The sequence below is a fragment of the Nerophis ophidion genome, linkage group LG18, assembly GCF_033978795.1.
Source record: "Nerophis ophidion isolate RoL-2023_Sa linkage group LG18, RoL_Noph_v1.0, whole genome shotgun sequence".
Lineage (NCBI taxonomy): Eukaryota > Metazoa > Chordata > Actinopteri > Syngnathiformes > Syngnathidae > Nerophis > Nerophis ophidion.
Window position 1 is genome coordinate 41,510,160 of NC_084628.1, and position 20,931 is coordinate 41,531,090.

At 45.4% G+C, this 20,931-nt stretch overlaps 1 protein-coding gene across 1 annotated transcript in view; it reads left to right on the forward strand.

The window, feature by feature from the left end:
* slc13a5b (solute carrier family 13 member 5b) overlaps positions 1 to 17,243 on the forward strand; it is a 48,963-nt gene extending 31,720 nt beyond the window's left edge. Inside the window, exons 4-12 of the mRNA XM_061878130.1 lie at positions 1,138 to 1,355; positions 4,182 to 4,362; positions 4,446 to 4,568; positions 4,665 to 4,877; positions 4,948 to 5,054; positions 5,128 to 5,249; positions 11,803 to 11,964; positions 15,868 to 16,005; positions 16,124 to 17,243. Of these exons, the coding sequence (XP_061734114.1) occupies positions 1,138 to 1,355; positions 4,182 to 4,362; positions 4,446 to 4,568; positions 4,665 to 4,877; positions 4,948 to 5,054; positions 5,128 to 5,249; positions 11,803 to 11,964; positions 15,868 to 16,005; positions 16,124 to 16,249 (1,390 nt within the window). The 3' untranslated portion in view covers positions 16,250 to 17,243. The remainder of the gene's footprint in view (positions 1 to 1,137; positions 1,356 to 4,181; positions 4,363 to 4,445; positions 4,569 to 4,664; positions 4,878 to 4,947; positions 5,055 to 5,127; positions 5,250 to 11,802; positions 11,965 to 15,867; positions 16,006 to 16,123) is intronic.
* Positions 17,244 to 20,931: the final 3,688 nt, after the last annotated feature.

Below are 20,931 nucleotides of genomic sequence, written 5' to 3' on the forward strand. Positions count from 1 at the left end.
TGATGACTGATCATACAGGGAGCGGACCGCCACAATCAGACAGTCCGTTACCCCATACTCTCTGAGCACTCCCCACAGGACTTCCCGGGGTACATGGTCCAATGCCTTTTCCAAGTCCACAAAGCACATGTAGACTGGTTGGGCAAACTCCCATGGATCCTCAAGGTGCATGGGAGTTTGGGAGCAATGGGCAATGAGCAACTATGGGAGCAACATATGTTATTATGGACGCCCCTGCTTATTTCAGCAAGACAATGCCAATGTAGACTCAAAACAGTGTTCACAAAACACTTTCAGTGCTGAATGCGAGTGCTAAATGATTATATTTGCATCCCCCCCTCCTTGTATTATCGGTGTTCTGGTAATTAGCGGATTTTTTTGCATATACAGTACAAGTTTGGACACACCTTCTCATTTAATACATTTTCCTTATTTTTAATGATTATTGTTGTCAACTCAAAACTATGAATGAACGTTTTGCTCTGATTCCTGCTTTGCACACGCTTGGCATTCTCTCCATGAGCTTCAAGAGGTAAACGGTCTTCTCTTCACAGGTGTGCTTGAAGCTCATGGAGAGAATGCCAAAAGTGTGCAAAGCAGTGATCAGAGCAAAGGGTGGCTATTTTGAAGGAACCAGAATACAAAACATTTTTTCAGTTTTTTCACCTTTTTGTTGATAAGTACATAACTCCACGTGTGTTCATTCATAGTTTTGATGTGACTATCTACTATGTAAATACAGAAAAAACATTGTCCAATTCCGTTGGCCTATACTTTATACAAATACAGACTAAGAGTGCACATGAGCCTAAAAGATCAGCTTTGTGTGCGCTATCAAGTTTGCATGAGTTTTACACCCCCCCAACCCTTAGTACATCAGGCCCTGAAGTCTGCTTCATCCAATCATTACCGTGTACAAGAATCATCACCTACTCCAAATAAGTTTGAATGAAACTCAATCCTTTGGACTGCAGTTAGGTCCCAGCAATGTATCAGCAGGAAAGACGTTTGCATCTCAAATGTGGTCATTTGTTGTGCTTTTGTAGACCACGGACCGTGGATCCGGATGGATTTGTTGTTGTTCTTAGCAAAGGCTTATAAGCCCCAAGACCACCGCTAACCTTTCCTACTTTGCAGGCTTATGTTGGGTTTTATGGGCGTGACTGCCTTCTTGTCCATGTGGATCAGTAACACCGCCACCACAGCCATGATGGTGCCTATCGTCCAGGCGGTGCTGGAGGAGCTCAGCAACAGCGAGGCACAGATACCTCGGGAAATGAACTCTGAGGAAAGCCCGATAACTGACGTGGATGGCAAGCAGCCCTCGCAGTCGGACAAACAGGCCGAGGCGACAGGTGAGACGTCATTAACACTAGAACTACCACGGAGGGGTCGATTGACCTTTTTACCTAAAAGACCCACAAGAGGGTCATTTGACCCTTTGGACCCCCTTTTGTTGTGGAAATGTGGCTGTTAGCAGCTCACATTTGTCACTTGAGTGGGAGATTCACACGTTAATTCAACCATTATCTGGTTGCAGTCATATGATTCGTCATGATCACATGGGACATTCACACGTTCATTGCGTTCGCGTGCACGGCAGACAAGCAATGTGCCGTGCAGTTGGCAGCAGGAGCATGCCCAGTACGAATTTGAGGTGAGCAATTTCGCACTGGTCCCATATCAAACTTAAGAAGGTCAGTGACTTCACTATAAAAGTGGGTGACATTGTTATCACCAGGAAGGATGAGATCACCTACCTAGGTTCCATTCTAGAGGCTAATCTTTCCTGTGATAAAATGGCAACCAAGGTGATCAAAAAGGTCAACCAAAGAACGAGATTCCTCTACAGAATCTCCTCTCTGGTCAACAAAAGCACCTTGAGGATTCTAGCGGGAACTCTCATTCAACCCTTCTTCGATTACGCTTGCACCTCCTGGTACCCCAGCACCTCCAAAACCCTCAAATCTAGACTCCAAACATCCCAGAATAAGCTAGTCCGGTTACTTTTAGACCTCCACCCCGGATCACACCTCAATCCAACCCACTTCTCCAAAGTGGGCTGGCTCAGGGTGGAGGACAGAGTAAAACAACTTGCACTGAGCCTAGTCTATAAAATCCGCTACACCTCCTTGATACCGAAGTACATGTCAAACTACTTCCCTAACGTAAATGACCGCCATAACCACAACACCAGGGGGAGCTCCACAAACCACGTTAAACCCAGATTTCGATCCAACAAAGGTCTTAACTCATTCTCTTTCTATGCCACATCAATGTGGAATGCACTCCCAACAGGTATAAAAGTAAGTGCATCTCTATATTCCTTCAAAACTGCTCTAAAACAACACCTCCAGGCAACTTCAACACTTTACTAATACCCTCCTCCATTCACATCCCATCTCCCCGGATTATAAACAACTCAAATGTACTTCTAATGTATATACTTGTTCTTATGCTATGTGAACTCACTATGTTCTCTGCTGGCTGTACATATCCTACTAAATAAGACCTACATTTCTCTGTTGATGCAATTGTTGATGACTGAAGTTCTGATATCAACCAAAGCTCCTCATCCCACCCCCCGGATTGTAAATAATGTAAACAATTCAATGTACATACTATGATGATGACTGTATTATGTTGATAGTATATATTTGTACCATGAATTGATTAACGTGGACCCCGACTTAAACAAGTTGAAAAACTTATTCGGGTGTTACCATTTAATGGTCAATTGTACGGAATATGTACTGTACTGTGCAAACTACTAATAAAAGTATCAATCAATCAATCAAAGGCATGCTCGTGCTGCAAACTGCAGGGCAACTCGCTTGTTTACACACAAAACGCTGGCTATTCCAGTCTTTACGCAGCTTGCGCATGCCCTAATGAATGAGGCGTTCACGTTTCAGGCATTTTCGCGGTCTCTGTCAGTCTCCATGAATGTCACAATTGGAAACAACATTCTTCAGGCGCATAATTGGACACTTGCTATTGCGTTGTTTTGATGGCTTACGTTAACATTCATTACTAGAGACTGTTGACGAGACATGTTATGTACTAACCTGATTATCATAATTTTGATATGACATCTTCCAAAACGTTCCAAAATATCCATCCATCCATCCATCTTCTTCCGCTTATCCAAGGTCGGGTCGCGGGGGCAACAGCCTAAGCAGGGAAACCCAGACTTCCCTCTCCCCAGCCACTTCGTCCAGCTCTTCCCGGGGGATCCCGAGGCGTTCCCAGGCCAGCCGGGAGACATAGTCTTCCAATCGTGTCCTGGGTCTTCCCCGTGGCCTCCTACCGGTTGGACGTGCCCTAAACACCTCCCGAGGCACCTCATCTGGCTCCTCTCCATGTGAAGGAGCAGCGGCTTTACTTTGAGTTCCTCCCGGATGGCAGAGCTTCTCACCCTATCTCTAAGGGAGAGACCCAAACTCATTTCGGCCGCTTGTACCCGTGATCTTATCCTTTCGGTCATGACCCAAAGCTCATGACCATAGGTGAGGATGGGAACGTAGATCGACCGGCAAATTGAGAGCTTTGCCTTCCGGCTCAGCTCCTTCTTCACCACAACGGATCGATACAGCGTCCAAAATATTTGATCCCAATTCCCTAACACTATCTTGAAAATTGAGCAGACTATTCGGCATATGATGACTTATATGAAGAAAATGTGCTGACATGTTTTCAGGACAACCATTACACTGAGAATCAACCAATTGGGATAGATCAGCAAGGTCCATTCATTTGAAAATTGTACTAAATGTAAGCTGATTGTGTTAACTGTAGGATACTTCTACATAGCCATTTGCAAGGATGTACTAAATGATTGAGACGTGTACAAAAGCATTTGAAATTTGATGAAAGCAATGATAAATGCCATTCTGTTGTGAGGAACTGCAAATTAGTTTGGGGATTTGTCCATGTTTTGAGAATGACATCTCAGTTTCAAGAAATGAGCCATCAGCCTCATTACCATAGCAAAATGAGTGATTAGTGTATTCGGTAAAAGCCGCCGGGTCAAATGACCCCTCTCTGGTACTTCTAGGTAGGCAGAAAAAACCTGGTAGTTTTAGTTTTAAGATTGAAGAACGATTATTTATAGCAAGACTATCAAAGGATTTACAGTCGTATGTTCTGACGTTGCTCTCAGACATGGTCTTTCTTTGAAGGCCCTGTGGTTGTGACTTTTTTGGATACTTCTGTGGAGGTTACCAGGCATAAGACGGCAGCAGAAAGAATGAAGACGTGCAAAGGGATGACCTTGTGCGTCTGCTACGCCGCCAGCATAGGCGGCACCGCCACGCTGACTGGGACCGGTCCTAATCTGGTGTTGAATGGCCAAATGAGCCAGTGAGTGTTGGATTATGAAAATGCTCAATTATAGTCAATGAAAGTCAATGAAAGTACGTTACCCCTAATGTTCTTTTCTTTAGACTCTTCCCCGAAAATGGTAACGTGATTAATTTCGCCTCCTGGTTTGGATTCGCCTTTCCGAACATGATCCTCATGCTCACACTGGCTTGGCTGTGGCTGCAGTTTGTCTTTGTTGGATTCAAGTAGGTGCACAGATGATTGGTCAGAGTCAACTTCAGGAAAGTTCTACCACACCACAAGTGGGATCGAGCGTATACATGACATTTTGGTATCTGCAGCTTTAGGAAGACATGGGCCTGTGGTTCTGTGAAGACCGAGAAGGAGGTCGCCGCCTATAACATGATCCGAGAGCAGCATCGTCTTTTGGGGCCCATGTCTTTTGGAGAGCTCAGTGTCCTGGGTCTCTTCACTCTGCTGGTGGTCTTGTGGTTCACAAGGGATCCAGGCTTCGTGCACGGCTGGGCAACGGACATTTTTAACTCCAAAGCAGAGTATGATTCCTTTTCCGATCAAAGACATCCTTTGTATTTGTTCTGACTTACATAACATCTTCCCTCTCAGGTACGTTACGGACGCTACTGTGGCGATCTTCATTGCCGTTCTTCTGTTTGTTCTGCCATCTAAACCACCACGTTTCTGTTCGTGGAGGACTCAGCGTTTCGACACAGGTGGCCAGCACTCCGTCTGAAAAATGTGTGCAAGTCATCGCTGCGATAACTCAACACTCTACTGGCTCTGCAGTGTCCTGTCCAACTTCAAATTCAATCCCTCGTCTGCTCACCTGGAAAGTTGCCCAGAAGAAGTTACCGTGGGGGATTGTGCTTCTTCTCGGAGGAGGCTTTGCTCTTGCCAAAGGGAGCGAGGTAGGTGGTGGTATTCATCATAAAGGGACAGTATGATATGAGGTGGTCTGTATTGTCCCCCTAAGCTCTTTCAGTAGGGCTTTTACTTGATCATAGTGGATGACTCTTAGACTTAGACTTACAGACTTAGACTTCCTTTTATTGTCATTCTAATTTGAACTTTACAGTGCAGATAATAAATACTTAGATTACTGTACAGATCAATATGTTGCACTTTTGCATATGCAGCCACATTTATGGATGTATGGTATATTGTCTTTATATTGTCTAGCATTAAAAGATTACAGTTGGTACAAAATGCGCCTGCTAGACTTTTGACAAAACAAGAAAGTTTGATCACATTACGCCTGTATTGGCTCACCCGCACTGGCTTCCTGTGCTCTTAAAATGTGACTTTAAGGTTTTACTACTTACGTATAAAATACTACACGGTCTAGCTCCAGCCTATCTTGCCGATTGTATTGTACCATATGTCCGGGCAAGAAATCTGCCTTCAAAGGATTCCGGCTTATTAGTGATTCCCAAAGCCCAAAAAAAGTCTGTGGGCTATAGAGCGTTTTCATTTCGGGCTCCAGTACTCTGAAATGCCCTCTCGGTAAAAGTTCGAGATGCCACCTCAGTAGAAGCATTTAAGTCTCACCTTAAAACTCATTTGTATACTCTAGCCTTTAAATAGACTCCCTTTTTAGACCAGTTGATCTGCCGTTTCTTTTCTTTTTCTCCTATGTCCCACTCTCCCTCGTGGAGGGGGTCCGGTCCGATCCGGTGGCCATGTACTGCTTGCCTGCGTATCGGCTGGGGACATCTCTGCGCTGCTGATCCGCCTCCGCTTGGGATGGTTTCCTGCCTGCTCCGCTGTGAACGGGACTCTCACTGCTGTGTTGGATCCGCTTTGGACTGGACTCTCGCGACTGTGTTGGATCCATTATGGATTGAACTTTCACAGTATCATGTTAGACCCGCTCGACATCCATTGCTTTCCTCCTCTCCAAGGTTCTCATAGTCATCATTGTCACCGACGTCCCACTGGGTGTGAGTTTTCCTTGCCCTTATGTGGGCCTACCCAGGATGTCGTAGTGGTTTGTGCAGCCCTTTGAGACACTAGTGATTTAGGGCTATATAAGTAAAAATTGATTGATTGATTGATTGATATTCCAGCCAGTTAATCCGTTTTTGGGAGGAAATTCAGGGAATTATTTTCATGCGTTCTAGAGTCTGACGGCCTGAGGGAAGAAGCTGTTACAGAACCTGATTCTGCTACGGCGGCTGCGGAACCTCTTTCTAGAGTCCAGCAGTGAAAACAGTACTTGATAGGGGTGGGAGGAGTCTCTACAGATTTTCTGAGCCCTGGTCAGGCAGTGGCTTTTTGCGATCTCCTGGATAGGAGGAAGAGGAGTCCTGATTATCTTTTCAGCCGTCCTCACCACTCTCTGCAGAGACTTCCACTCTTCTGGAGGCTGCTGGTTTGGAACCCGCAGGTGATGGAGAACGTGAAGGAGTAGTAGAAAGTCAGGAAGATATTCTTGCTGACTCCAAAATAATTTAGCATCCTAAGGAGGTATTTCCTTTGCAGAAACCTCTTGAGAATCTCCCTTGTGTCAGTGTCCTTCACTGACACAAGGACTACAAGGACTAAAATTGATGAGAATCAGCACCTCCAAGTCTGTGTTCATGGTGCTCACCCGGAAAAGGGTGGAGTGCCATCTCCTGGTTGGGGAGGAGACCCTGCCCCAAGTGGAGGAGTTCAAGTACCAAGCAGTCTTGTTTACGAGTGAGGGAAGAGTGGATGGTGAGATGGACAGGTGGATCGGTGCAGCGTCTTCTCTGAGAAGACCACCGACTGACTTGGTTCTCTCTGAGAAGACCATAGATTGACTTGGTTCTCTCTGAAAAGACCACAGACTGACTTGGTTCTCTCTGAGAAGACCACAGACTGACTTGGTTCTCTCTGAGAAGACCACAGCTTGACTTAGTTTTCTCTGAGAAGGCCACAGACTGATTTGGTTCTCTCTGAAAAGACCACAGACTGACTTGGTTCTCTCTGACAAGAGCACAGACTGACTTGGTTCTCTCTGAGAAGACCACAGACTGACTTAGTTTTCTCTGAGAAGGCCACCGACTGACTTGGTTCTCTCTGAGAAGACCACAGACTGACTTAGTTTTCTCTGAGAAGGCCACAGACTGACTTGGTTCTCTCTGACAAGACCACAGACTGACTTGGTTCTCTCTGAGAAGACCACAGACTGACTTAGTTTTCTCTTAGAAGGCCACAGACTGATTTGGTTCTCTCTGAGAAGACCATAGACTGACTTGGTTCTCTCTGAGAAGACCACAGACTGACTTAGTTCTCTCTGAGAAGACCACAGACTGACTTAGTTCTCTTTGTGAAGACAACAGACTGACTTGGTTCTTAGTAATGTGTACGCTGTATCGATCCATTGTGGTGAAGAAGGAGCTGAGCCGGAAGGCAAAGGTCTCAATTTACTGGTGAATCTACGTTCCCGTCCTCACCTATGGTCATGTGTTTTGGGTTTTAACCAAGAAGGACAAGATCACGGGTACAAGCAGCCGAAATGAGTTTCCTCCGCCGGGTGACGGGTCTCTCCCTTAGAGATAGGGTGAGAAGCTCTGCCATCCGGGAGGAACTCAAAGTAAAGCCGCTGCTCCTCCACATGGAGAGGAACCAGATGAGGTGGTTCGGGCATATGGTCAGGATGCCACGCGAACGCCTCCTTAGGGTGGTGTTTAGGGCACGTCCGACCGGTAGGAGGCCACAGGGAAGATCCAGGACACGTTGGGAAGACTATGTCTCCCGGCTGGCCTGGGAACACCTCGGGATCCCCCGGGAAGAGCTGGGGAGAGGGAAGTCTGGGCTTCCCTGCTTAGGCTGCTTCCCCCGTGACCCGACCTCGGATAAGCGGAAGAAAATGGATGGAGGACTAAAATTAATTTCCTTCAACTATTCATTCCCTGCCCACACAAAGATGCAGAGGGATTGCAAAACCCATTCTTGGAGAGTTCTTAGTCTAGATTTGATCTTAATTGATGTCTTAGTTCAGAAAGAGCAAAGAACATTGTCACTAAACAACAAAAAGCCACATTTTGATATAAAGTTTTTAATTTGAAACACGTGTTTTTCGTATTACATTAAAAAAATGCACAAAACTTTGGCACTTGTTGCTTTTTGTCAGACAGCAACATTGCAGGATAAGACACTTAAGTGCTTACTTTGTGACACAACAGACAACCAACCTACGGGTTCAGTGAGACGCACCCGGGCTTCTCTTAAATCGTTAACATAATAATCAATCAATCAATCAATCAATGTTTATTTATATAGCCCTAAATCACAAGTGTCTCAAAGGGCTGCACAAGCCACAACGACATCCTGGGCTCAGAGCCCACATAAGTGCAAGGAAAAACTCACAACCCAGTGGGATGTCAATGAGAATGACTATGAGAAACCTTGGAGAGGACCGTAGATGTGGGTGACCCACCTCCCCCAGGGGAGACCAGATGCAATTGACGTCGAGTGGGTCTAACATAATATTGTGAAAGTCCAGTCCGTAGTGGATCTAACATATTAGAGTCTAGTCCATAGTGGATCTAACATAATAGTGTGAAAGTCCAGTCCGTAGAGGATCTAACATATTACAGTCTAGTCCATAGTGGATCTAACATAATAGTGTGAAAGTCCAGTCCATAGTGGATCTAACATAATAGTGTGAGAGTCCAGTCCATAGTGGATCTAACATAATAGTGAGAGTCTAGTCCATAGTGGATCTAACTTAATAGTCTGAAAGTCCAGGCCGTAGTGGATCTAACTTAATAGTAAGAGTCTAGTCCATAGTGGATCTAACATAATAGTGAGAGTCCAGTCCATCGTGGATCTCACATAATAGTGAGAGTCCAGTCCTTAGTGGATCTTACATAATAGTGAGAGTCCAGTCCATGGTGGATCTAACATAATATTGAGAGTCCAGTCCATAGTGGATCTAACATAATAGTGAGAGTCCAGTCCATAGTGGATCTAACATAATAGTGTGAGAGTTCAGTCCATAATGGATCTAACATAATAGTGTGAGTCCAGTCCATCGTAGATCTAACATAATAGTGTGAGTCCAGTCCATAGTGGATCTAACATAATAGTGAGAGTCCAGTCCATAGTGGATCTAACATAATAGTGTGAGAGTCCAGTCCATAGTGGATCTAACATAATAGTGTGAGAGTCCAGTTCATAGTGGATCCAACATAATAGTGAGAGTCCAGTCAATAGTGGATCTAACATAATAGTAAGAGTCCAGTCCATAGTGGATCTAACATAATAGTGTGAGAGTCCAGTCCATAGTGGATCTAACATAATAGTGAGAGTCCAGTCCATAGTGGATCTAACATAATAGTGTGAGAGTCCAGTCCATAGTGGATCTAACATAATAGTGAGAGTCCAGTCCATAGTGGATCTAACATAATATTGAGAGTCCAGTCCATAGTGGATCTAACATAATAGTGAGAGTCCAGTCCATAGTGGATCTAACATAATAGTGAGAGTCCAGTCCATAGTGGATCTAACATAATAGTCTGAGAGTCCAGTCCATAGTGGATCTAACATAATAGTGAGAGTCCAGTCCATAATGGGTCTAACATAACGGTGTGAGTCCAGTTCATAGTGGATCTAACGTAGTAGTGAGAGTCCAGTCCATAGTGGATCTAACATAATAGTGAGAGTCCAGTCCATAGTGGATCTAACATAATATTGAGAGTCCAGTCCATGGCGGATCTAACATAATAGTGAGAGTCCAGTCCATAGTGGATCTAACATAATAGTGTGAGAGTCCAGTCCATAGTGGATCTAACATAATAGTGTGAGAGTCCAGTCCATAGTGGATCTAACATGATAGTGAGAGTCCAGTCCATAGTGGATCTAACATAATAGTGAGAGTCCAGTCCATAGTGGATCTAACATAATAGTGTGAGAGTCCAGTCCATAGTGGATCTAACATAATAGTGAGAGTCCAGTCCATAGTGGATCTAACATAATAGTGAGAGTCCAGTCCATAGTGGATCTAACATAATAGTCTGAGAGTCCAGTCCATAGTGGATCTAACATAATAGTTTGAGTCTAGTCCATAGTGGATCTAACATAATAGTGTGAGAGTCCAGTCCATAGTGGATCTAACATAATATTGAGAGTCCAGTCCATAGTGGATCTAACATAATAGTGTGAGAGTCCAGTCCATAGTGGAGCTAACATAATAGTCTGAGAGTCCAGTCCATAGTGGATCTAACATAATAGTGAGAGTCCAGTCAATAGTGGATCCAGCATAATATCATGAGAGTCAAGTCCATAGTGGATCTAACATAATAGTGAGAGTCCAGCCCATAGTGGATCTAACATAATAGTGAGAGTCCAGTCCATAGTGGATCTTGCATAATAGTGTGAGAGTCCAGTCCATAATGGATCCAACATAATAGTGTGAGTCCAGTCCATCGTGGATCTAGCATAATAGTGTGAGAGTCCAGTCCATAGTGGGTCTAACATAATAGTGAGAGTCCAGTCCATAGTGGATCTAACATAATAGTCTGAGATTCCAGTCCATAGTGGATCTAACATAATAGTGTGAGAGTCCAGTCCATAGTGGATCTAACATAATATTGTGAGAGTCCAGTCCATAGTGGATCTAACATAATAGTGAGAGTCCAGTCCATAGTGGATCTAGCATAATAGTGTGAGAGTCCAGTCCATAGTGGATCTAACATAATAGTGTGAGAGTCCAGTCCATAGTGGATCTAACATAATAGTGAGAGTCCAGTCCATAGTGGATCTAACATAATAGTGTGAGAGTCCAGTCCATAGTGGATCTAACATAATAGTGTGAGAGTCCAGTACATAGTGGATCTAACATAATAGTGAGAGTCCAGTCCATAGTGGATCTAACATAATAGTGTGAGAGTCCAGTCCATAGTGGATCTTACATAATAGTGACAGTCCAGTCCATAGTGGATCTAACATAATAATGACAGTCCAGTCCATAGTGGATCTAACATAATATTGTGAGAGTCCAGTCCATAGTGGATCTAACATAATAGTGAGAGTCCAGTCCATAGTGGATCTAGCATAATAGTGTGAGAGTCCAGTCCATAGTGGATCTAACATAATAGTGTGAGAGTCCAGTCCATAGTGGATCTAACATAATAGTGAGAGTCCAGTCCATAGTGGATCTAACATAATAGTGTGAGAGTCCAGTCCATAGTGGATCTAACATAATAGTGTGAGAGTCCAGTACATAGTGGATCTAACATAATAGTGAGAGTCCAGTCCATAGTGGATCTAACATAATAGTGTGAGAGTCCAGTCCATAGTGGATCTTACATAATAGTGACAGTCCAGTCCATAGTGGATCTAACATAATAATGACAGTCCAGTCCATAGTGGGGCCAGCATGAGATCATCCCAAGTGGATACAACTTTATTGACATCACTGAATATTTTCCTCAACTACTAATAACCACCACTTGGCATTTTACTTAGTGAATATCATCATCTTCCTCGTAGGTATCTGGACTCTCCAAGTGGATGGGAGCTCAAATGAGTCCCCTGCAAAGCATCCCTCCCTGGGCCATTGCCATCATCTTATGTCTTCTGATCGCAACCTTCACAGAATGCACCAGCAATGTGGCAACTGCAACTCTCTTCTTACCCATCCTCGCCTCAATGGTAAGAACAACTTGGTTTTTTGTTGTTGTTGAAAAGACTTCGACTTCGACTTCCTTTTCATCGTCAAATTTGAACTTTACAGTACGGATAAGAATGAAATGTTGTTGCATTATCTCATGGTGGTGAAGAGCAATAAGGTGCAGATATAAATAGATTACTGTACAGATAAATATATTGCATCCACGTTTATGTTATATTGTCTTTATATTCCAGCCATTTCATCCTTTTTTTGGGGGGGAATTGAGGGGATTATTAAGACGCATTCAAGAGTCTTACGACCTGAGGGAAGAAGCTGTTACACAACCTGGAGGTTCTGCTACAGAGGCTGCGGAACCTCTTTCTAGAGTCCAGCAGTCCTCCCACAACCCCTTGGTGGGGGGTGGGAGGAGTATCTGCAGATTTTCTGAGCCCTGGTCAGGCAGCTGCTTTTTGCAATCCCCTGGATAGGAGGAAGAGGAGTCCTTGATGGTCTTTTCCAACGTCCTCACCACTCTCTGCAGAGACTTCCAGTCTGAGGCCCCACAGGCTCCGGTCCAGAGAGAGATGCAGTTGCTCTCTATAGTGCCTCTGTAGAATGTGCTGAGAATGGGGGCAGGGGGCCGAGCTCTTTTCATCCGAAATGAAGCATTATAAGCCGGAGAATACGGCTGACGTGAGGTAACCGTGGTTCAGTGAGGTGCCGTGCTTCCTTTTCCCAACTGGAGACAAGCGTTAAAACCCTTTCCCCGGTGAGAGTCTGCCTCGTCCACGCCTGTTTGGTTACCCGTCCTGTTGAATGTGTTTGGCCACCCTTTCCCCCCTGGCCCCACATCCCATTTGTGTCCTGCCAAACATGCCAATTCAGCCCGGATCCTTGCAATTCAGCTCAGCCTGAATGGCGGTATTGTGCGCCTTGGTCACACACTGCAAGCCAGTGCCAGAGTCTGGGCTGCAAGAGACAAGCAAGCGGTGCTTAGGTAGATATTTATTTCGGGTGAGGACAAGTAGGCTGGCAAGACAAAAGGACAGAAGGAGAAGAACATCTCATAATTTACAAGTGGTTGAACGTGAAGGGGCTCGGCCAAAGTTAGGGCTCGTGACTTGACACAGGAAGGCAGAGAATTGGTTTTAGACCTGGAATTAATTATGTCAAAGTTCAATGTCCTCTTCTATTTATTATCTCTGCAGGCTCGCCATACTAGGTTTACAATTTAGTGTTGGGGGCGATATGCATTGTTTGCCTAGAAACGGAGGCTGCATTTACGATCTTTTGGGATCTCAGAACTTGGCTCCCATTGACCTCCCATTGTTACATTGTTTGAACAACTTCTCTTCAACAAATATTTAAATGATCTTCTAATCAGTTGGGTTTGAATTAGGGCTGCAACTAACGATTAATTTGATAATCGATTCATCTGTCGATTATTAATCGATTAATAATCGAACTACATTTCTATCCTTTCCAATACTTTATTTTTAAAAAACACATACTGGCACTAGAGCTTCACGGTTGAAGAGGGGTTAGTGCGTCTGCCTCACAATACCAAGGTCCTGCAGTCCTGGGTTCAAATCCAGGCTCGGGATCTTTCTGTGTGGAGTTTGCATGTTCTCCCCGTGAATGCGTGGGTTCCCTCCGGGTACTCTGGCTTTCTCCCACCTCCAAAGACATGCACCTGGGGATAGGCCCCTCCCACCTCCAAAGACATGCACCTGGGGATCGGCCCCGCCCATCTCCAAAGACATTCACATGGGGATAGGATATGGTCCCGAGTGTGTGAATGTTGTCTATCTGTGTTGGCCCTGTGATGAGGTGGCGACTTGTCCAGGTTGTACCCCGCCTTCCACCCGAATACAGCCCAGATAGTCTCCAGCATCCCCCCGGGTGGGTGTAAGGAACAGTGTGATTTGTCTTCACGTCTCTATCTCATCGCGACAGGCTGTGGTGAAGTAGGCCGGCTTCGTCGCGTGAAGAAGCCTATTTTTGGTTGTGTTTTTCACTCCGTATGCTTAACGGCAATATACAATATATATATATCTCGATATTTTTTCCGTAGAGTAAAAACAAAACACAAAACGGATGCTCAACATATGGGGAGTGGCCGTGCCAGCAACCTGAGGGTTCCTGGTTTAATCCCCACCTTCTACCAGCCTCGTCACGTCTGTTGTGTCCTTCAGCAAGACACTTCACCCTTGCTCCTGACGGGTGGTGACAGAGACACAAACACTTCATTTAACATAATGCCCTATTTTTGCTGCTTCAACACAGAAACAGGTAAAGTGAAATAACTTAGTTGTTAACTATAGGTCAATAATGCTTGTCTTTCTCTCAGACAGACAGGGCTTTGCTGTCTGTAACACACACATGCACACACCGCCAAATTAGCAGGCTCGGGATCTTTCTGTGTGGAGTTTGCATGTTCTCCCCGTGAATGCGTGGGTTCCCTCCGAGTACTCCGGCTTCCTCCCACTTCCAAAGACATGCACCTGGGGATAGGTTGATTGGCAACACTAAATGGTCCCTAGTGTGTGAATGTGAGTGTGAATGTTGTCTGTCTATCCGTGTTGGCCCTGCGATGAGGTGCGACTTGTCCAGGGTGTACCCCGCCTTCTGCCCGATTGTAGCTGAGATAGGTGCCAGCGCCCCCCGCGACCCCAAGAGGGAATAAGCGGTAGAAAATGGATGGATGGATGGATGGATACTGGCACTATGTCCTTTCGACTTGCCAAACATAACAATAACAAGGCAGGGGTTAGAAAAATGTTTTTATTTTTATTTTTATAAAGTGCACCATTGTCATGCACAATAGCAATAATTTTGCTTAAGGGGAATTTCAAACCGGCCTACTACCTATTCCAACCATTCTGCAATGTTGGATGCTGAATATCTTTCTTCTAGTGCAGTGGTTCTTAACCTGGGTTCGATCGAACCCCAGGGGTTCGGTGAGTTCGGCCTCAGGGGTTCGGCGGAGCCAGTCAAGACACACCCGAGTCATCCACACTTGCCACCCTTGAGACTTCCGAATTCGGGAGATGGGGGTGGTGGGGGTTGAGGTGGAGGGGGCGGGGGGGCGGGCGTGGTAGAGGTGAGCGGGGTTTGGTGGTAGCTGGGGTGTATATTGTAGATTCCAGAAGAGTTAGTGCCGCAAGGGTTTCTGGGTATTTGTTACGTTATGTTACGAAGATCGACAGGCGGATCGGTGCGGCGTCTTCAGTAATGCGGACGTTGTATCGATCCGTTGTGGCGAAGAAGGAGCTGAGCCGGAAGGCAAAGCTCTCAATTTACCGGTCGATCTACGTTCCCATCCTCACCTATGGTCATGAGCTTTGGGTCATGACCGAAAGGATAAGATCACGGGTACAAGCGGCCGAAATGAGTTTCCTCCGCCGGGTGGCGGGGCTCTCCCTTAGAGATAGGGTGAGAAGCTCTGCCATCTGGGAGGAGCTCAACGTAAAGCTGCTGCTCCTCCACATCGAGAGGAGCCAGATGAGGTGGTTCGGGCATCTGGTCAGGATGCCACCCGAACGCCCTGTTTAGGGCACGTCCAACCAGTAGGAGGCCACGGGGAAGACCCAGGACACGTTGGGAAGACTATGTCTCCCGGCTGGCCTGGGAACGCCTCGGGATCCCCCGGGAAGAGCTAGACGAAGTGGCTGGGGAAAGGGAAGTCTGGGTTTCCCTGCTTAGGCTGTTGCCCCCGTGACCCGACCTCGGATAAGCAGAAGAAGATGGATGGATGGATGGACATGACAAAAGTACTATCTATCCATCTATCCATCTATCCATCCATCCATCGACCGACCGACCGACCGACCGACCTATCTAGCTATTTATCCATCTATCGATCAATTCTAATGCAAGACATGTTTTGGTTGTGGTTGCCAGTTAAAGTGACGGGTGTAGTTGATCTTTGTGTGTTTCTGCAGTCGCAGTCCATCGGAATGAACCCGCTGTATGTCATGGTGCCGTGTACGCTGAGTGCCTCCTTTGCCTTCATGCTGCCGGTCGCCACACCTCCCAATGCCATCGTCTTCTCTTATGGATACCTCAAGGTTTCAGATATGGTTTGTATACGCTCTTCGCTTTGGTTGATAAATACTTGGGGTAACGCCAAAAGTGTGTCATTCTATGTACTTGGTGGTCGCTCCACCCCATCGCTCAATCCTGCCTTCAATCTTTCAGGCTAGGACGGGAATAGTCATGAACATCATCGGCATTGTTTGCATCACTCTGGCTATCAACACCTGGGGCCGGGCCATGTTTCAGCTGGACACCTTTCCTACCTGGGCCAACGTCACTGGCCCATAAGGCCATCCTGGGTCCCTCTTCTTACAAAAACATCTCTGGTCAGAGCCACTACACAGTCTGTGCTGCTGGGACAGAATCTACCACCCGAGGTGAGCTTATGGCCGGCCGAGGCAAATCTTTTGACTCAGGGGCCAAATTTAGAGGAGAAAAATGTGTCTGGGGGCCGGTACATCTTTTTTTTTTACACTAATACAGAACCTCATAATAATGTCTGATTATGACAGACTGCCTTAAAAAAAACAGAATGGAATTTTATTTTTTTTTACTGAATGAGCATGAAAATAAAGAATGTGGGATTTACAATATTAACTATAAAGGATAAAACACTGAATATTGAGAAAATATCAACGTCACACCCCCTCTCCATCCACACATTATACAATCAAGCGAAACGCAACAAGCACAGCAAAATATGAACATGCAGGGTAAAAAATAAACCCACTACAATGTGATATATGGAGTTGTAAAAATCTCCTTCCACGTCTGTCCGTGACACTCTGTGGAAACGCTCCCCATCCACACCGCTTGGTACCTTGTCGGAGCTGCCGTGAGTTACATTACCATAGTAACTAATTACATTACCACAGTAACTAATTAGATGAGCATAGTAAGTAGTATATCATGCAGATTCCAAGCATGTAAAGACTAAGTTTAGATGAAGACTTAGGGTGATTAGAAAAGATGAGTGCACATCATAATGCATCTACACTTTACATCTTAAACATCTAAAAAAAATGATTTGGGAATGTCCGGCAGGCCAGATTGAAAAGATTAACGGGCCTTAACTTACCCAGGCTGGTCTTATGGAATGAAGTGGTGATGTACCAGAAATAACTTCACTGCTATTGTGACAGAGTGGATGAGCTAAGCCAGGGGTGCCCATTACGTCGATCGCGAGCTACCAGTCGACCGCGGGGGGTGTGACAGTCGATCTCCAGCCAGGCTTTAAAAAAAAATAGAGCTAAAAATGAGTGATCATCAATCTTCACCAAGACGTCACTTCAATGACATTCACGGTACCGGAGGGTCTTGTGAGATGACGCTGGCTGCTGCAAGATCATTATTATGAAAATATGACCGAGAGGAAGGCGAGAAACACTTTTTATTTCAACAGACTCTCGCGCCGTACCTTCCGTCAAAACTCTAAAGGCCGACTGCACATTTCCTATCTTCACTATAAAAGCCCTGCTTCATGCTGCCTGCGCTAACTAAATACAGAGTCTCGGAAAACTGGCGTGCACAAGCGATCCCTCAGAAAGCTGGCGTGCACATCACTTGTGCACGCCAGCTTTCCGAGACTCTTATTTTGTTAGCGCAGGCAGCATGAAGCAGGGCTTTTATTGTGAAGATAGGAAATGTGCAGTCGGCCTTTAGAGTTTTGACGGAAGGGACGGCGCGAAAGTCTGTTGAAATAAAAAGTGTTTCTCGCCTTCCTCTCTGTCATTTTTTCATAATAATGAACTGGCAGCAGCCAGCGTCATCTCACAAGACCCTCGGGTGCCGTGAATGTCAATCAAGCAAGCTACGGAATTTGCCGCAAATGTTTTTCTTGTAAAGTGTATGGAAGCTGGATGAATTAGATGCCAAAAACCAACCACTTTCATGTGGTATTGTACAGAAAGGACAACTTTTTTTCTCCTCCATTTGAAAATGTGGGCGTTATCATCATTACTGTCTGATTCCAATCAATGCAAGTCATCCTAATCAGGTAATACACCAACTTATATTCTTGTCTTTGTGAAAGAAAGACATCTATATGTGTTACACATGCTTGTATTATCATTAAACACATTTAACTTGTTTACAAAAATGTCTCTTTCATAAATAAATAAATATAAATGATATATATAAATGAGGTAGATCCCCTCGAGTTGGTCAATTGAAAAGTAGCTCGCCTGCAGAAAAAGTGTGGGCACCCCTGAGCTAGGCACTCATCACTTGTCCCAACAGGTCAAAGTCACTTTATTATGTTATTGATTTGCTGGCATTTCTAGTAGTACTGGTTTCTGTGGTATGTATTAAGTCCTGATGGGATGAGATGAGGTGTGAAGCCTTGCCGCCCGCCTATACCACGTGACCACTTCGGGATGCGGTTCAGATTTTGCCAGGAGATTCCACAACTCGTAACCCGCCCGAGCTCCACTGAAAATGTGGGTGTGGAGGTTGCCCTCCTGTGGTGGGTTCTCCTGGCCGACAGATCTTCGGGAGCCCGGTAGACAGTTTCAATAAAATATTGAAACTGCAATATACGTGTGTTGTAATGTGCCGACTTTAAGGCAGACTTTACGTTTGTTGGCATGTTCATTGCCTTAAACATGTTTCAAACAGAACAAAAAGAATTAAAATAGCAACTTAAACTAAAGCAAAACTACTCGCTGACTTAAACCAATGAAATACTCATCTTTTAGTGGGCTGCCGATAATACTCAGAATGCGCCACTGTTGCTCATAGTTTGGTTTACAAATACAATCTAACATTTCTACACCTCAACACACCTTCGGATTGTTACGTTTCGTCTCGATTACTGTAACGTATTATTTTCGGGTCTCCCCATGTCTAGCATTAAAAGATTACAGTTGGTACAAAATGCGGCTGCTAGACTTTTGACAAGAACAAGAAAGTTTGATCATATTACGCCTGTACTGGCTCACCTGCACTGGCTTCCTGTGCACTTAAGATGTGACTTTAAGGTTTTACTAATTACGTATAAAATACTACACGGTCTAGCTCCAGCCTATCTTGCCGATTGTATTGTACCATATGTCCCGGCAAGAAATCTGCGTTCAAAAGACTCCGGCTTATTAGTGATTCCTAGAGCCCAAAAAAAGTCTGCGGGCTATAGAGCATTTTCCGTTCGGGCTCCAATACTCTGGAATGCCCTCCCGGTAATAGTTCGGGATGCTACCTCAGTAGAAGCATTTAAGTCTCACCTTAAAACTCATCTGTATACTCTAGCCTTTAAATAGACCTCCTTTGTAGACCAGTTGATCTGCCGCTTCTTTTCTTTCTCCTATGTCCCCCCCTCCCTTGTGGAGGGGGTCCGGTCCGATGACCATGGATGAAGTACTGGCTGTCCAGAGTCGAGACCCAGGATGGACCGCTCGTCGGGACCCAGGATGGACCGCTCGCCTGTATCGGTTGGGGACATCTCTACGCTGCTGATCCGCCTCCGCTTGAGATGGTCTCCTGTGGACGGGACTCTCGCTGCTGTCTTGGATCCGCTTGAACTGAACTCTCGCGGCTGTGTTGGAGCCACTATGGATTGAACTTTCACAGTATCATGTTAGACCCGCTCGACATCCATTGCTTTCGGTCCCCTAAAGGGGGGGGGTTGCCCACATCTGAGGTCCTCTCCGAGGTTTCTCATAGTCAGCATTGTCAATTGCGTCCCACTGGATGTGAATTCTCCCTGCCCACTGGGTGTGAGTTTTCCTTGCCCTTTTGTGGGTTCTTCCGAGGATGTTGTAGTCGTAATGATTTGTGCAGTCCTTTGAGACATTTGTTATTTGGGGCTATATAAATAAACATTGATTGATCGATTGTTTACATAAAGGACCCCAAATATACCAATGCTATCTACACTGCAAAAACTGAATGTTAAGTAAGAGGAAATATCCCAAATAAGGCTGATATTTGCTTATTTTCTGTCTGATAAGATCATTCTTCTCACTAAGCAGATTATAGAATAGAATAGAATAGAATGTACTTTATTGATCCCTTGGGGATATTCAGCACCACAGTTCGCTCACAATAAACAATGATACTAATAAATAATATAACATATATTATGTATATAATATATGAATAATATAAATATATTCTACATTTAAGTGCAGTCAAGGAACATATGCATTATACAGTCTGATGGCTGTCGGTATGAAGGACCTCCTGTGTGGTTCCGTGTTACATTTTGGGAGTCTGAGCCTTCCACTGAACGTGCTCATTCTCTCCGCAAGGTCCGAGTGTAGTGGGGGGGGGAGGTGTTGTCCATAATGGCTAGGAGTTTTGCTAGACTTCTCCTCTCTGACACCACCGCCAGAGAGTCCAGCTCCACTCCCACCACGTTACTGGCCTTCTCTACCAACTTGTCCAGTCTGTATGCGTCCCTCGCTCTCAGCCCGCTGCCCCGGCAAGCCACGGCCTACACGAATGCGCTCGCCACCACCGACTCGTAGAACATCTTCAACATCTTTGTACGGACGTTGAAGGATCCTAGCCTCCTGAGGAAGTAGAGGCGGCTCTGTCCCTTCTTGTAGAGACCCATTCAGCTTGTTGTCCATGTGTACTCCGAGGTATTTATAATCCTCTACCATGTCCACATCCACCCCCCTGATGGAAACAGGGGTCGCCGGTGTACTCCTTCTCCTTCCCAGGTCCACAACCAGCTCCTTGGTCTTAGTCACATTGAGCTGGAGGTGGTTTAAAGTCCTCCACCAGTGCCCTGTATTCCTCATCATCACCATCCTCAATACACCCCACTATCGCAGAGTCATCAGAAAACTTCTGAAGATGGCAGGACTCTGACTGATAGTGGAAATGGGTGGTGTAAATGGTGAAGAGGAAGGGGGAGAGGACTGTACCCTGCGGGGCCTCGGTGTTGCTGACCAGCCTGTCAAGACACACAGTCCTGCAGTCGCACGTACTGTGGTCTGTCAGTCAGGTCATCTACAACCCAGGACACC